At 37.2% G+C, this 17577-nt stretch overlaps 1 protein-coding gene across 4 annotated transcripts in view; it reads left to right on the top strand.

The window, feature by feature from the left end:
* ADIPOR2 (adiponectin receptor 2) overlaps positions 1 to 17577 on the top strand; it is a 77176-nt gene that overhangs the window by 42094 nt on the left and 17505 nt on the right. For all 4 annotated transcript variants that reach the window (XM_074194993.1, XM_074194994.1, XM_074194991.1 and 1 more), the window contains 2 exons: positions 4595 to 4714; positions 10241 to 10412. In XM_074194993.1, the coding sequence (XP_074051094.1) occupies positions 4595 to 4714; positions 10241 to 10412 (292 nt within the window). The remainder of the gene's footprint in view (positions 1 to 4594; positions 4715 to 10240; positions 10413 to 17577) is intronic.

Here is a 17577-nt window from a genome sequence, read left to right as displayed (position 1 = left end):
TCCCTTATTTCCTTATTTTACTCTGTTCCTGATCTGCTAATCTTCAATTCATGTTAACTTAACCATTCATTCTCTCCATTCCATGTATTAAATCTCATTGGAGAAGTCTTCTTGGTTGAAGTCACAAAATTGCATTACTTGAACCTACTCCAAATTTATGATAGATCAGTTTAGCTGGGTTCTTATGTGCTTTTTATTAATTTCCTTTCCAAGTTTCCCACAGCAGATGTTCCACATCTTTTCCCATTCTCTTCAAGCCCCACAAATTAACTTCAAATTTCATCCTTTACTTTTTACTACCTGGCCATCTTGGTCATTTTTTTTTAAGAAAGATTTTATTTATTTTGTGTTTTACAATTTTCCCCCTATTCTTGCTTCCCTCCCCTCACCCCCCACCCCCACAGTAGGTAGTCTGTTAGTCTTTACATTGTTTCCATGCTATACATTGATCCAAGTTGAATGTAATGAGAGAGAAATCATATCTATAAGGAAGAAAAATAAAGCATAAGAGATAGCAAAATTACATAATAAAATAACAGGGTTTTTTTTTTAATTAAAGGTAAGTCTTTGGTCTTTGTTCAAACTCGACAATTCTTTCTCTGGTTACAGATGGTATTTTCTATCATAGATACCCCCAAATTGTACACTGATGATATGAGCAAGTCTATCAAGGTTGATCATCACCCACATGTTGCTGTTAGGGTATACAATGTTCTTCTGGTTCTGCTCATCTCACTCAGCATCAGTTCATGCAGATCTTTCCAGGCTTCCCTGAATTTTCACCCCTCCCGATTTCTAATAGAACAATAGTGTTCCATGACATACATATACCACAGATTGTTAAGCCATTCCCTGATTGAAAGACATTTACTACATTTCCAATTCTTTGCCACAAACAAACAGGGCTGCTATGAATATTTTTGTACACGTGATGTTTTTACCCTTTTTCATTATCTCTTCAGAGTATAGACCCAGTAGTGGTACTGCTGGATCACAGGGTATGCACATTTTTTGTTGCCCTTTGGGTGTAGTTCCAGACTGCTCTCCAGAAAGGTTGGATGAGTTCACAGCTCCACCAGCAATGCATTAGTGTCCCAAATTTCCCACATCCTTCCAACATTGATCGTAGTCCTTCCTGGGATGACACTGACTTTTTAAGGAACTGAATGACTGATATGTTTGACTTTAACTGAAAAGAAGATAATTTTGGAGAAGGATAATGAGTTCTGTTTTGGCCTGCTCTGGTGAGTTTGAGATGCTGCCGAGTCTTATAATCTAATTTGCCCAAAAGGCATTTAGTGATAGGAGAGAGACTTAAGTCTGCACATGGAGATCTGGGAATCATCTGCAGAAATAAGTGAACCCATGGGAGCTGATGAGTTTCTTAATAAGAAAAGGCAGTAAATAGAGAAGGGGGGAGAAGAACAACACAGTCTTGAGGAATACCCATGGCTACTGGGCTTGTCATGGTTGAAAGAACCAGCAAAGGAGACTGAGGACTGGTCAAATAAGTAGAAGAATGGAGAGAGTAGGGTTATGAAAAACTAGAGAGGAGAAAATATCCAAGAGGAAGTGATTGGTAGTGTTAAATGATATAAAGGATTATCATCATGTCAGACTACTGAGAAGTGAGAGAGTGGAGATGACAGAGGGAATAATCTGTTGAAGGAGCCAAGATAGAATAGGATTGCTTGTGCAAGTAGAGGAATTTAGTACTACTGTCACAAGGGTGAAGGAGGAGGTAGTGGCAGAAGGCATCTGAGTGATATGAAATGAAAAGGGAAGAAGTAACTTATGATGAATGACCTCAGATCTTATCAGTAAAATAGGAGGCAAGGGTCTCAGCTGAGAGAGTAGTAGAAGTGGCAAGTTGTGGGAGATGTGAAGTAGATGAAAGGTTTAGAAGAGCCATCATAGAGAGTAGGATATTAAGTTGATAAAAGAGGTACCACATAATTGCTTGGCAGCAATGAAGACCCACTTGAGGTTGTGTAATATAAATGTGTAGTGAACCCATTTAGATTGGTTGCATGATACTTTTTTCTATTTTCATTAAGCATCAAATATGTAGGATAGAGAGATATGAGACTGCAGGTTGATAGTTTGAGCTAGATAGGTAGATTTGAGAATTGTCAACCTAGAGATGGTAATTAAATCCATGGGAGCTGATGAGATACTAAGGGAACTCATTTCTGGGTTTCCTGTCTCTTGTGGAATGGTTCCCAGATCTTTTTATTTGGTTAGTTGTTTTGGTTATTACGGATTTGAAATTTTCTTGGCAAAGATCCTGAAGTTTACCATTTCCTTCTCCAGCTCATTTTACAGATGGGGAAAAGAAGGCCAACAGGATTAAGTGACTTGCTCAGGGTCACCCAGTTAGTGAGTGTCTGAGGCCAGATTTGAACTTGAAGAAGAGTCTTCCTGCTGTCAGGTTCAACACTTCATCCTTTACACTACCTAGCAGTCCCAGATTCCCTTTTTATTGTTATAATTTTAAGGTATTATCTTAGATTTGCCTCCAACTGGGTCTCTATTGTGGATTTTTGGGGTGTTGACCTCAGGCCTCTTAAAAATCCTAGGGAGTGCTTGTGCTCCCTGTTCCAGTTTTCCTGTATACTGCAACAATGCACTGTGGTACTGGTTCTGTCCTCTCGCTACGGAAGTCAGGTCTCCATTCCTGCTAGTTTTAGGCCCCATCTCATAGAGCTTGCTTTCTCCTTTACTTTTTTTTTGTTTGTTTTTTAGGTTTTTCTAGGCAATGGGGTTAAGTGGCTTCCCCAAGGCCACACAGCTAGATAATTAGTGTCTGAGACCAAATTTGAACCCAGGTACTCCTGACTCTAGGGTCGATGCTTTATCCACTGCGCCACCTAGCCGCACCTTCTCTCTCCTTTACTTTTATTCTTCCCAGAAACCTTCCCAGAAAAGCTTCTACATGAAGTTTTCCAGTTTTATTTTTGTCTTTCCTTTACAACAGGTCTGTCCAAAAGGGCTGCATTTTATGTGACTCCCAGTGGGTTTACTAAATACTTTAGTAAATGAAGTCAACCTACTGTAGAGCTCTCACTAAAACGGCAAACAAATACATTGTCTATTGTTTTAATAAAAACTTTTAAAAGTAATGTTGGACAGCCCTACTTTACAATACTATATAGTTCTATGAGTTGTTCTCCTGGTTTTACTCACTTCATTCTGCATTAGTCCATCTTTGGTAATCACTATTTCACTTGGTGATCTCATCAGTTCCTATATAATTACCTTCTCTATGCTAATAGTTTTCAAATCTACCTATCTAGTCCAGATCTCTCTGCTGGTCTCTACAGTCTTCCCAACTGCCTTACACACATATGTCTAGTAGACGTTTTAGACTCAGTATGTCCAAAATTGAACTCATTGCCTTTTCCCCTAAAACCTCCTGCCTTCTAAACATCTCTATTGAAGGTGCCACTATTGTTCTAGCCCTTCAGACTGCCAAACCTAGGAGTTATCCTTGACTCCTCACTATCTCTCACCCTGGGTATCCAACCTATTGTCAAGGCATGTTAATGTCTCCTTCACAGTGTCTCTTACATATTCCCCCTTCTCTCCTCTGACACAGCTATCACTCTGCTGCAATCTCTCATCATCTCACGACTGTAGTATTTAGTGGGGCTGCCTGCCTCAAGTCTCCCCACTCCAATCTATTCTCTATTCAGCTGCCAAAATGATTTCCTGAAGCACATCTGACTATTAACTCAAGTGACTCATCTCCAGAATCATATACAAAGTATTCTGTTTGACCTTCAATTTCTTTTGTAAACTGCTTGAAGGGCTATAAAATTATGCGTTTCATTTGACAGAGCAGTTGATAAATGGTTAAAACATGTAAACAGGCAATTTTCAGAAGTCAAAGCTATTAATAGTCATTTCAAAAAACACTTTAAATCTCTATGGATTAGAGAAGTGCATATTAAAAGAACTCTAAGATTCTACCTATTAGATTGGCAAAGATGACAGAAAAGAAAAATGACAGATGCTGGAGGTGATGTGTAAAAATAGGTACATGATTGGGACCTATTCCCAGAAAGCTATGAAACTATGTATATCCTTTGCAGTATCACTCCTAGGTCTTTAACCCAAAGACATCAAAGGAAAAGGAAAATAACCCAGATGTACAAAAATATTGATAGTAGCTGTTTTGTGGAAGCAAAGAATTGGAAATTGAGGGAAAGCTTATAGGTTGGGGAATGACTGAACTTATTGTGTCCATTACTGTTCTTTCTTTTTTTTTTAGGTTTTTTTTTTTTGTAAGGCAAAAGGGGTTAAGTGGCTTGCCCAAGGCCACACATCTAGGTAATTATTAAGTGTCTGAGACCAGATTTGAACCCAGATACTCCTGACTCCAGGGTCAGTGCTTTATCCACTAAAGCCACCTAGCTGCCCCCATTACTGTTATTTCTTAACATACTCTCTAGGAGTTTTCCATTAGAACAATTCTAAGGACAAGTGCCTATTGTATGGCAAACTAAATAAAAAAGAATATTTATTCTTTTATTTCCAGTCTCTATCATTGACTGAATAAATCATGTGGGGCATTTTTCTGATTGCTTTGCAGAAGTCTGAGGAGCATGAGTACAATAATGGATCATCTCAGGAAGATGAGGGGTTTATGGGCATGTCCCCCCTCTTACAAGCTCACCATGCCATGGAAAGAATGGAGGAATTTGTATGTAAGGTAAGATTGAAGTTTATTGCTATTTGTGATTTTTTTTTGATATTTTAAATCAAGAATGAATAAATATTTCAACTTTTATATTTACCTCAGTGGCAATCTTTGGCTTTTATAGTTTAGGAAAATCTGTTCGGAGTATAGCATTTGCTTCCAGCACCTTTATTTAAAGTCTGAGTCATAAGTTGTTTTGACTTGGAAGTAAATCTTTCCATTATATGTTCATATGTCCTACTCAATATACAGATGAAATAAGATTAAACAGTTTGGGATGATTAATGTTGTCTGAAATTAAAAAGCTTTAAGATATCCAACAGGAGCCTCTTTAAAATCTATTCTGGCAGAGACTTGGATATGGAAGCAGTTTTTATGTTTTTTCTATAACTGCTGCTATTGTTTCAATAGAATTTTCCATCTACTTTTATTCCCAACTTGTGTATTCAGTTCAGTTTAGCAGAAGCCTTCACTTTCAAACTAACCTAATTATCATTTTCTTCAAAATTCTTAGCTCCAAAGCTTTCTATTTCCTTTTTTGTTGTTTTGATTCTTCATCAGAGTTTCTTATGGAGACTATTTCTTCATAATTAAATATAACCCCAAAATATGATCTTATTGAAAGGGAAGTTATTTAGCGGAAATATGGAAACTAGTAGTTTTGAAGCCATCTTGTTCATATTAATGTAAATAAAAAGCCCTGGGAGATATAGTTTATAGATAATCTAACATAAGGGGTGCCTATTAATTGTGGAATGACTAAATCAAGAATATGAGTGTTATGGAATGCTATTTATTATAAAATGGTTTTAGAGAACCTGGAAAGATACAAGAGATAAGTGAATAGAATTAGGAGAAAATTTATACTGTTAGCAACTGTACTGTATAAAGTTTCTTTGAAATACTTAGAAACTCTAATCACCACAATGACCAACTGCAATTCATAATGAAATATATTATCAACCCTGTGATAAGAGAGGTAATAGACTTTTTAAAAGACCCCCAGTAAATGTAGGAATTTATTTCACTTTTCCCATGTAGTTTGTAACAGGTTTGGGTTTTTTGTCTTCTTGGTGTCTAGGGAAGGGAAGTTGGGAGGGAGAGAATATGGGGCTGAAAATCTAATTTTAAAAAAAGAGTACCTAGGACTATTTTTTTTTAAGCACATAAAGATTTCTGTCAACTCTTCATTATTTAGGTAGAACCCTGAGAAAAGAATTTTAGAGGATTTTCTAAATATATTTCTGCAAGTTTGAATCTGTGTTGTCACTGGGCAAAGGGTATGCAAAATGGTACATTCTTTCTTAGTGATTCTTCCTGAAACAAATAACACATGAAAAGTGTTTCTTTTTCAAGAAGCATGTTAGGGGTTACTGAATATATAATTGATGTCTAGTTTTTGGGGACCAAGAATGTATAGGTCACTAGGGGCACTATAGATGAAAGTCTTCTTACTTTTTTTTAAACTTGCCCAAGAACAATAAGTAAAATTCTTATTAGGTAATGGGAAGAGTGTAAATAGAACATTTATTTGCTCTAAACTAAGTTCTAGTTAAGAAGCAATAATATATTATTCTGCAAGAACATAAGGCTAAAAGCAACCCTGGATTCTAGTCATATTTATCTCATAAATTGAATGGTCTTCTATAAAGCATTTCACCTGGCTGGGTCTTTTATATAACTTGATGAAGTTATAGTAGATGATCTCTGAGATCACTTTAGCTTTTTAATTCTAAATCTAGAAATGATTAGGGAATACATTTTTTTTTTAGGTTTTTGCAAGGCAATAGGGTTAAGTGGCTTGTCCAAGGCCACACAGCTAGGTAATTATGAAGTGTCGATATGAGAACAGATTTGAACCCAGATACTCCTGACTCTAGGGCCGGTGCTTTATCCACTGCGCCACCTAGCCGCCCCGTGGAATACATTTCAAATGACAATTGTACACTGAACGGAATAGTACTGTTATAGCAATAAGACACACAAAAAATTGACTAAACATTGACAAAGAGTTGATGATAGAGAAGATAAATGCAAGATATAGACTGACTTGAACTCTAGATTTTTGGAAGAGAATTCAGAAGTAGGATAGACAAGATGTCATGCATTAAAATTCTATAGGAGAAGTTAGCTCAAGAGGAATGAGAACTTTTTCAAGAATGAAATTCTAAGGAAGCAAAAGGAAATTATTAATGAGTAACAAAAAGAATATGAATTTCCTGAAGATATGGATTTATATCATCACAAATCAGCTTAGATATATATGAGGTATATATAAAGGGACAGCTAGTTTGGCTCGGTGGTACCTGCTCAGTGGTCCCTCAGAGTACCTGCTCTGGAGTCAGAAGGAGCTGAGTTTAAATCTGGCCTAGACACTTCATAATTACCTAGCTGTATGACCTTGAGTAAGTCACTCAACCTCATTGCCTTGCAAAAAAGAAAAAGAAATATGTACAAAAAATGAAATCAAGGGCAGAGAATGAAGAATATTCCTTCTTTCATGCCCTGGATAACAACTAATTCTGTTTTGAAACCACTGCCTTTCAGTGTGCCATTTTAATTGACGCCAGTCAATGCACATACGCCTAATTCATTCTTATTTGTCCATCTGAAGGCCATTATGCTTCTGTATGCTTCTGGCCATCTTGGCTCCGTCCCCCCCTTTCCACAGTTGTTCTTTAACTGGATAATTCTTTTTTTTTTTTTGAAGGATTGGAAGATAGTGAATAAGTTAAGAGGAATGAGTTATCTGTCATCTTTCTAGTTGTATAATCTGAAAGTCTTTCTGAGTGACTTTCCTAGATACCATGTAAATTTGGAGTATGTGAGTGCTTACCACTGACTGACAGTGATGTTTTTGAGACTGTTTTGATAGTGTTGGAAGGAGGCGGGAGGCGGAGCCAAGATGGCAACAAGAAGGGATCCAGTCTTAGGAGCTCTCTGATAAAACTCATCAGCTAAGGACTCTAACTAAACTTTCGAGAGACAGAACCGACAAAGGGACCCAGTGAGGCAGTTCTCCTACTCAAGGTAACCTTGAAAAGAGCAGAAAGGCTCTGCTCCCCGGGGTTGGAGGGGTGGCCTGCCAGAGGGGTGGCCTGCCAGAGCGAAAGAACTTCAGCCTCCTGGAGGCAGCCCCAGGGCGCTGGGAGTCTCAGCTCACAGCAGCGGGGGGGATCTCCTGAGCTGCACCCCGGGGAGCACCAGGCACAAAGTGGGGGAACAGCAGGGGACCTCTGCCAGAGCGAGCACATGGAGCCCAGCCCTCGGGGCACACAGGGAGCGGCTCAGTCTTTCTGCAGCCCTGACCCAGAAACAGAAGCAGGCGGAGCCAGTAAGCAGGAGCCCCCAGGGCATGAGCCCATTGAGCTGAGGGAGGGGAGTGAAGAGAAACTGAGCTCAGTCCTCTGCCCCTGGAACAGGACTCTGGGGCTCTGACCACATTCAGATCCTGATCGCAGTCTAGGCCTCCCCATAGAACAGCAGGGCCCCCCCCACCTCAGCCCTGTGGCAGAGGGGGGTGCTTATGGTCATTCACAGACCAGGAAGGAGGACAGAGCCTCACACACTGAGACCCTTGTGGGAGTATCCCAAAAGCTCAGGAAGCACCCCAAACCAGGCCCAGGCTGGGAAAATGAGCAAGCAGAGAAACAAAAGGAAGACTATTGAGAAATAATTTGCAAATGAGCCCAAGAAGGATCAAAATACTCAGTCTGAAGATGAGGAAGCACAAGCTCCTGCATCTAAAGACTCCAAGAGAAACAGAAATTGGGCTCAGGCTATGACAGAGCTCAAAAAAGACTTTGAAAATCAAACGAGGGAGTTGGAAGAAAAACTGGGAAGAGAAAGGAGAGAGATGCAGGAAAAACATGAAAATGAAGTCAGCAGCTTAGTCAAGGAAATCCAAAAAAATGCTGAAGAAAATAGCATGCTTTTAAAAACCAGCTTAGGTCAAGTGGATAAAACAGTTCAAAAAGTTGAGGAGAAGAATGCTTTAAAAAACAAAATTGGCCAGATGGAAAAAGAGATAAGAAAACTCTCTGAGGAGAACAAATCCTTCAGACAAAGAATAGAATTCAGGGAGATTGATGAATTTACCAGAAATCAGGAATCAATACTTCAAAACCAAAAAAAATGAAAAATTAGGAGAAAATATGAAATATCTCAATCGAAAAAACAACTGATATGGAAAACAGACTTAGGAAAGATAATTTAAAAATTATTGGAATACCTGAAAGTCATGATCAGGAAAAGAGCCTTGACATCATTTTCAAAGAATTACTACAGGAAAATTGCCCTGATATTCTAGAAGCAGAGGACAAAATAGAAATGGAGAGAATCCACCGATCCCCCAGAGAAAGAGATCCCAAAAAACCAACCCCTAGGAATATTATAGCCAAGTTCCAGAACTCCCAAGTCAAAGAGAAAATATTACAAGCAGCCAGAAGGACCCAGTTCAAATATCGTGGAGCTGCAGTCAGGATCACATAGGACTTAGCAGCAGCTACATTGGAAGCTTGAAGGGCTTGGAATACAATATACCGGAAGGCAAAAGAGCTTAGAATGCAGCCAAGAATGAACTACCCAGCAAGGCTGAATGTCCTCTTCCAGGGAAAAAGATGGACTTTCAATGAACCAGGGGAATTTCCAGTGTTCCTTTTGGAATAGCCAGAGCTGAACAGAAGGTTTGATCTTCAGATACAGGACTCAGGTGAAGCATGGGGATTGGAGGAGAAGGGGGAAATATGAGGGACTTAATGAGGATGAACTGCATGTATTCCTGCATAGAAAAATGACACTGACAATACTCATGTGAACCTTCTCAGTTAATAGAGCAGGTAGAGAGAGCTTTTATAGTTGAAGCACAGGAGAAAGCTGAATTCGAAGATAAAATATGGTGTAAAAATGGAGTCAATAGGAAGGAGGCACACAGGTCCATGTGATAAGGAAAAGCAGTTCACCTTCCATTTTTAGTATGAATACTGCGGTTTCAGTTTTTGTACTGGAGTTTCTTGGATTTCTCTCCTTCACCAACTGATGTGAGAGCTTAGCTTCATACCTGGAAGTGATTTGATTTTTGAAATCAACTATGAAGTATCTTCAAAGTTGCAGTTTGGTACTATTTTTTTCTGCAAGCAAGAATATATTCAGTGTCTTAGACCATATTATATGGAGTTTGATTACTCTTTCCCTAGACAGCATTCCTTGACAATTTGAATATCCAGAGTTCATCTTAGAGAAAGAGAAATAGAGCTAGTTCATAGAGCTTCAAGCTTGGAGTTAGGAAAACCTGATTTCAAATCTGGCCTCAAATACTTGTGTGACATTCAATTTGCCTCATCTGTAATCTGGGGGAAATAGTGTCTCTTAGGGTTGTTGTGAGGATCAAATGAGAAAATTGTAAAATGCTTAGCATAGTGCCTGGCACTTGGTAGGCACTAAATATGTTCTTTTTTTATGAGAGTCTTACTTTTAGATCTGGTATTTCCTGATTGATAGATTAATTCAGAACCTGTTTAACAAGTATTTTACTTACAGGTATGGGAAGGTCGATGGAGGGTTATTCCCCATGATGTACTACCGGATTGGCTAAAAGACAACGATTTCCTTTTGCATGGGCACAGGCCCCCTATGCCTTCTTTCCGGGCCTGTTTCAAGAGCATCTTCAGAATACACACAGAGACGGGCAACATCTGGACACATCTTTTAGGTATTTGTGTTGAACTGTAATAATTTGCTTTATGCTTTTTTTTGTATTTGTGGATTTAATGATAAAGTGCAGTATCGGGGGGAGTGGTACTTTAAATTTCTTTTTTTAATTTAAACACCTTGGAACTTGTATTATATATACAATGGGTTTTTAATTGGCATTAGATAAATTTGATACTGATTCAGTACCTTTTCTTACCAGTTTCTCTGTGCCTGTGACAGAAATATGAGCAAGTTCTCAGAGGCCAAGCCCACTGTACTGTGTCTCTGATCATACTTACTTATCCTCATCAGTAATGGCACATGGGCAGAAATTAGATTGACTGAAACCAAACTGGCTTTTTTAATCGACACCTGGTTCTAAACAGAAATTTACCCTACCTGCAGTGGTTGTCCCAACACTCCTGATTTTTGATCACTCGTTAGGAAGTAGAAAAAGAGTCCTGAGGAATCCAGAGGGCTGCCTTTGTGAGTGACATTAAGCCTAAAGGAAAGGGAAAAGGAAGCTCCCCTGGAGCCATCCCAAGAGGTTACTCAAGCAGAACCCAGGATGGCAAACTTTGAATACCCAACTGCAAGAAAGCTAAGTCAGTCCTGGATGGGGAGGGGCAAAAAAGTGAATTGGAAATACACTAAAAGCTGAAATTAGAAAAATATCAAGAGAGGGGAAAAAACCTCATTGAAAACCCAGCACATAACCAGATGTATTCCTGAGATGATTCTAAAAACAGAAGGAAAAATGCATAAATAACAAAGAATACAAAGCTTCAATAATTTAAGTATATATTTGATGAGGTAGCAACAAAATTGCTGTTTGTGTCTCCTTTTTAAGTTTTTTTCTTTTCTATATTTTTAATATCTCTTTAAAGAGCCCAAGATGCATGGAATGAAGCTCTTTTGATATACTATTTTACCCTCTACTTTTCTCAGAATACAAAACCTGTGGGAGGAATGTATGTGATATTTCAGATAGAGTACCATTCCAGGAGGCAAGAAGAACTAATTTTTTTAAGTCTAGCTTCTGACATAGACTAACTGTCTGACTGGATTAGTCCTGTAAACCTCTCAAGAAGTCTACTGCAGATGAATTGCTGATCTGTATTGGTGGAGAGAGTCCCAATTCATACACTTTCCATATACTAGTGAAATCACATAACTAAACTTCCAATCAAGAAAGCTTCTTGTTAGCTGAACAGAGGGGGGATTGCCCACTTTATTTGTTACATGATTAAAAATGACTTCTATACCAGCACCTCTAACTCTGGCACAAAGTTTGAGCCTGAAGCTTACATAGAGTAGGAAAAGGAATTACCAGCAACGCCCCCAGCGTATAAGCAAATTAGTTGGTAGATGTCCAGTGTAGCCAGAAATGGGCCAGAGACCCTTGAAAGGCTTCATGTTCTCACACAACAAGAGCCAAGGAATCCCCAGAGAAGCAACCTGGGCATGAGCCTTGAAAGCGTCAGGTAAAATTAGTGACTAGCATAGAGTAGCAGAGTTCAGTGTGTAATAGCCTAAGAACTTAAGGTCCCTAGCTCTAACTTGAGATATCATTGAGGATACAAAAGACCTGACATTCTGAACCTCAGAGCAGAACCCAGGTCACCTCATTCTGTAGGGCTGACCATCTAAAACCAGAAGCTCCGCAGAGAACAAAACCTTGCTCTGGCAGAAGCTCCAAACAGGAATGACAGCTGGAAAGAAGAATAAACATAAGAAGACTTCCTTGCTGGAAACTGTGATTTAACTTATTAAGAAATCTGAACTTTTCAAGAAGTCATGAGAACTGCCCATATCTATTAGAACCAGAGGGAAAAGTGAAAATGAAAAGAATCTACTTGATTCTTTTCCACTAATGTCATAGTCCAGGGCTGTCCAAAATGTAAGCGATTTTATGCAACTGCCTGTGGATTTGCTAAATGCTTTAGTAAACAGCACCTAGCTATCACAGAGCTCTCCTTAAAATGACAAATCAAAATATTATTTCTATCAAAATATCTATTATTTCAGTAAAAACTTTTAAAAGTAAGGTTGGATAGACCTGTCACAGTCAAAGTCCAGAGTGCTAACATTAAAGAAGAAATGCTGCAAGGATCCAGAAGGGAGTGTCAGGGATCATGTAAGGACCAAAAGCTTCTGTGTCAAACAGGAGATCTTGGAGTATAATATTACAAAAGGCAAAAGAGAGAAGCTCACTACTATGAATAACTTACCCTGAAGAGCTGAGAATAATCCTACTGGGGGGAAGGGGAGGGAATTGCACCTTTAATGAAATAGAAAATTTTTTAACATTTCCTATTAAGACCAAAACTGAGTAGGAACTTTGATATACAAAGCCAGTAATATAATATTCATCCCCTGCAATACCTTTCCCCATTGATGACTTTTTTTCTGGAACTTCCAATTTGGAAAAAGGACCCAAGATAACCATTCTTCATTTTTGACTTTGTTACTATGCATTTGCAGTAGTATCTTTTCTAGCTTCTCCTTACTTTTCAGCTTCTTTTTTTTTTCAGGATTTTGCAAGGCAAATGGGGTTAAGTGGCTTGCCCAGGGCCACACAGCTAGGTAATTATTAAGTGTCTGAGGTCAGATTTAAACCCAGGTACTCCTGACTCCAGGGCCGGTACTCTATCCACTGCGCCACCTACCTGTCCTTCAGCTTCTTTTTAATGTGCTTTCTTTTCCTCCAAAGGATGTCATAACCACCATAATAGTAATAATATTTATATAATGCCTACTCTGTGCCAGACACTATGTTGAGTCTTTTAGTATCTGCTGTGTTTTGGGTGCTGTTTTACATTGAGAGCAGTAACAGCAAAAAGAACTTATATAAATAGCATAGTGCTTAGCACTTCATAAGCACATAATGCTCAGTGTCATAGAGATACATTTATTGCTCATGGATAGATTGAGCCATATAATAAAATGGCAATATATCTAAATTTATTCATTTATTCAGTGCTAATTCTAATCAAGTCCCCAAATAATATTTCATAGTTTAGAAAAAAATAATACAAATATGAATAAATATGAATTTTATCATGTGGAGAATAAGGTCAAGGATCTCAAGGGTAATATTGAATACATTAGAAAGAAAATGGATCTATCATTTTTACAAAGCTTTAGTCATGAGAACAGTTTGTTATTGGCTAAAAAAATAAAGAGTTCAATCAGTGGAACAGATTATGGAGCAGTATATAGAAGCAGACAGTAAGCATAATGTTAAGGAAGTAATCAAATCCCATTTATTGGAGGAAAGACTATTTGACAAAAATTTTTGGGAATATTGGAAAGCAGCCTATCAGAATTAGGTTTAAACCAACACTTAAAATTTTTTTCGCCTTAATATTTTATTATTTTTTCAATTACATGTAAAGATAATTTTCAGCATTCATTTTCATAAGATTTTTGAGTTCCAAATTTTTTCCCTATTTTTTGAAAGAAAGTGAAGGACTTGGGGTGAAGTTCATTTTTTTTTTTTTTTTGGATATGACCACCATATGTATTTGTTTTGTTTTGACTATGCTTTTGTGATAGAGGAGGGAGCTTAGCATCAGAGAAGAGAAAAAAAGAGGACTATTGAAACTTTAAAAAATGCATAAAGGAGAACAGAAATTCAGATGGTGGTACACACAAGCTGGACTGTTTTGAAAATAAGAGTGGAATTTATTATATTTTAAAAAGGCAAGCTGTATGAAATGACAATTCATGATTTCATTTGTAATCAACTTTTTTTTGTTCTGTGCATATGGAAATTCTCTTCTCCCCTTTCCTTTCTGTAATTGAAATTAAAAAATAGATAAATATATGTATCCCAATCCTCATCCCCATTCCCCAACATCATACTTTTACCCTCCTGCTTTGTACTATGATATTTTTGATAGGAAGAGGCATTCTTCAAGAAGCATTTTGTTGGATCACAGATTGAAATGTGTTTTGAGTAGAGATAAAATGGAAATTTTATTTCACAGATAATGATAGGTGACCTGACTTTTAAGAATTATTTTTAAATCTTTGGGAATGTTTTCTGAATTTGTTTCAACTTTAGTTGGAAGTTTGTTTAAAAAATACTAATATATTTTTCTCTAAATTGACTTATTAAATTTTAGTTTGTACAGTTATTGTAGGTCACTATCACATGAAGAAATTCTGATAATTTGAACACTTGTTTGTAAATGTCTTGAGACCTTTAAAATAGGAAGTTTGCTGTATGAAATTGTGTTTGCTGGCCCTGACCTTTCTAGTTTATTTTTTGGTAAACTGAGCCAGTATGGTGGTATATGACTATTACCGAGGCTGCTTCTAGTCTTATGGAGTCGGCTTTGAAAGCTGAGTCCATGTCTTAAAAGGGTTTTCATTGCAGACTTAGTGGCTGCTGTCAATTTTCCCCTCTAAAAAGTGTATGCCTTCTATTTTCTCTTGAAGTAGAACAAATTGCTCTTTGTTCTTAAGAACAGCTTCAAAAGTTTGGTTTGGAACTTATGTTTGGGATAGGTGGATCCTGTCTTCAAGAAAAAGAATTAGAACTGTAACACAAAAAGTAACGAAGAGATCAAGGAAAAAAACTGTGAAATGAAAAACTCTTTGGTAGTCATCAAAACAATCTAGTATTGGTTGAGAAATATAGTGATTAATTAGTTTAATAGATTAGGTACAGAATATACAGACATTAATCACCTTTATAACCTAGCATTTGGCAAACTCAAAGATCCAAGCTGTTGGGAGAAGAGCTCACTTTTTTGTCAAAAACTGCTTGGAAGGGGCGGCTAGGTGGCTCAGTGGCTAGAGCGCCGGCCCTGGAATCAGGAGTACCTGAGTTCAGATCCGGCCTCAGACACTTAATAATTACCTAGCTGTGTGGCCTTGGGTAAGCCACTTAACCCCTTTTGCCTTGCAAAAAACTTAAAAAAAAAAGTTAGGAAAACTGGAAAGAGCAGTCTTGTCAAAAACTAGACAAAATCTCAAACTACAGACAAGAAAAACTCAAAATGGGTACTTGATTTAGTTGTAAAGGGTGATATCATGAGTAGATTAGAGGAGTGTGGGGAAAAAATTACTTGTCAGATCTGTGGATGAAGAAGATTTTATGACTGCTTTACATTAATGTCTCATTTTCCCTTTTATTCCCTCTAATATTTGTTCTTTTCCCTTTCTGTCTTATTAACCAATCTAATAGGGTAGGAGGTAGTGCCTCAAAATTGATTTAATTAGCATTTCTTTAATCAATAGTAAGAGCATTTTTTCAAATAGTTCTAGATAGCTTTGATTAAAAAAGTAAAATACTTTTTACATCAGAGTAGATCAGTGGCCAAGGGCAGAAAAAGATGAAGAAAGGATACGGGTCACCTTCAGTTTTTGCCCTGTTTAGGACTTCAAACGAAACTGGATAAATAAAAACCATGGCAGTCTTAACAGGAACACTATCCTTGAGCTTTATAATCTAATGGAATATTATTGGAATGGGATGGGAAATGGGAGTTATTACAAGATCTATCTCATTAAATGACATAATAAATAAGCAATAAAACTACACAAGCTGAAAAAATATTTTATACATTGGGTATAATATATGCAGATATTTGTAATTAATAAAATACAAATTTATAAACCTATTCCTGAATTCAGAGTAACTTTTTGATCAAGCATTTTATTTTTTAAAGATTTTCTTTTAAAATAAGCTTTATTGATCTTTTTTAACATAATCAAAATTTCTCTTTATTCAGTCCTGATTCAAAGAATTTATAGATTGTTTTTATTATTGTAGCCTTTAAGTTTCATTCTTAGAAGAGTTTTTAATTGAATTAATCACTGAAGAGATCTTAGATTTTTTTGGGGGGGAGATAGAGTTGTGAACTGATTCAACCATTCTGTAGAGCAGTTTGGAACTATAAAATCATGCATACCCTTTTTTTTTTTTGCAAGGCAATGGGGTTAAGTGGTTTGCCCAAGGCCACACAGCTAGCTAATTTTTAAGTGTCTGAGGCCAGATTTGAACTTAGGTACTCCTGTCTCCAGGGCCAGTGCTCTATCTACTGTGCCACCTAGCCGCTCCTCATGCATACCTTTTGACCTAGCAATAGCATTACTTGGTTTCTATCCCAAAAGAGATTTAAAAAAAAAGGAAAAGAACCCATATATACAAAAATATTCATAGCAGTGCTTTTGTGGTGGCAAAGAATTGGAAATTGAGGGGTTGCCTATCAGTTAGGGAATGGTTGAACAAATTGCGGTATATGTGATTGAGATAGAATGTTATAAGAAATGATGAGCAGGGGCCATCTGCGTGGTGCAGTGGATAGAACAACCTTGGAGTCAGGAGGACCTGAATTTAAATTTGGCTTCTGACCCAGGGCAAGTCATTGAACCCTAATTGTCTCACATAAAAAGAAAAAGAAAGTAAAAGAAATGATGAGCAGAGCTGATATAAAATGAAATGTACTGTGTACAAAGTAACAGTAATATAAGATGATCAGTTACTTTCAGCAATACAGTGATCCAAGACAACTCTGAAGCACTTGTGATGAAAAATGCTATTCATCCCCAGAGAAAGAACTGATGGCTCAGATTGAAGCATACTTTTTTTTTCTTCAAGTTTTTTAATTTAAATTTATTTTTATGATCTGTTTTTTTTCATAGCATGACTAATATGGAAGTGTTTTTTTGCATGACTACACATATATAACCTATATTAAATTGCTTGACTTCTCAATGGGGAAGGAAGAAGGCAAATTGGAACTCAAAAATTTTAAAACGAATGTTAAAAATTGTTATCATTGTTCTTAGAAACCAGGAGAGATTAAGCAAATGATAGGGACTTGAAGTCACAAGACTTGTGTCTGAACCATCTATTTAACTAGCTTCAGAATCAAATAATTGCAAGTCAACTTTTTGGGTACTCAAGGCTCAGCAATTTCAAGTGTCTGTATGAGGATAATTTTTCCCTATCTACCCCTTCAAGATTATGAGGAAAGCAAGTGTTTACAATCTTTGAAGCACTTTATGAATGCCATTTTTTCACACATTTCGTTTTTAAAAAAGACTATTTTTCTTCTTTTTTTTAAAATGGCATCTCTTCTCTTATTTTCTGATAAGTATGTCATTCTTCAAGGTATATACTAACACAAATAAGGGGAAGAAATGTTCAGCTTTTACCTGAATACTAG

This window comes from Macrotis lagotis, chromosome 7 (genome assembly GCF_037893015.1).
Source record: "Macrotis lagotis isolate mMagLag1 chromosome 7, bilby.v1.9.chrom.fasta, whole genome shotgun sequence".
Lineage (NCBI taxonomy): Eukaryota > Metazoa > Chordata > Mammalia > Peramelemorphia > Peramelidae > Macrotis > Macrotis lagotis.
Note: the sequence above shows the minus strand (reverse complement) of the source record. Positions and strands in the feature narration are given on the sequence as shown.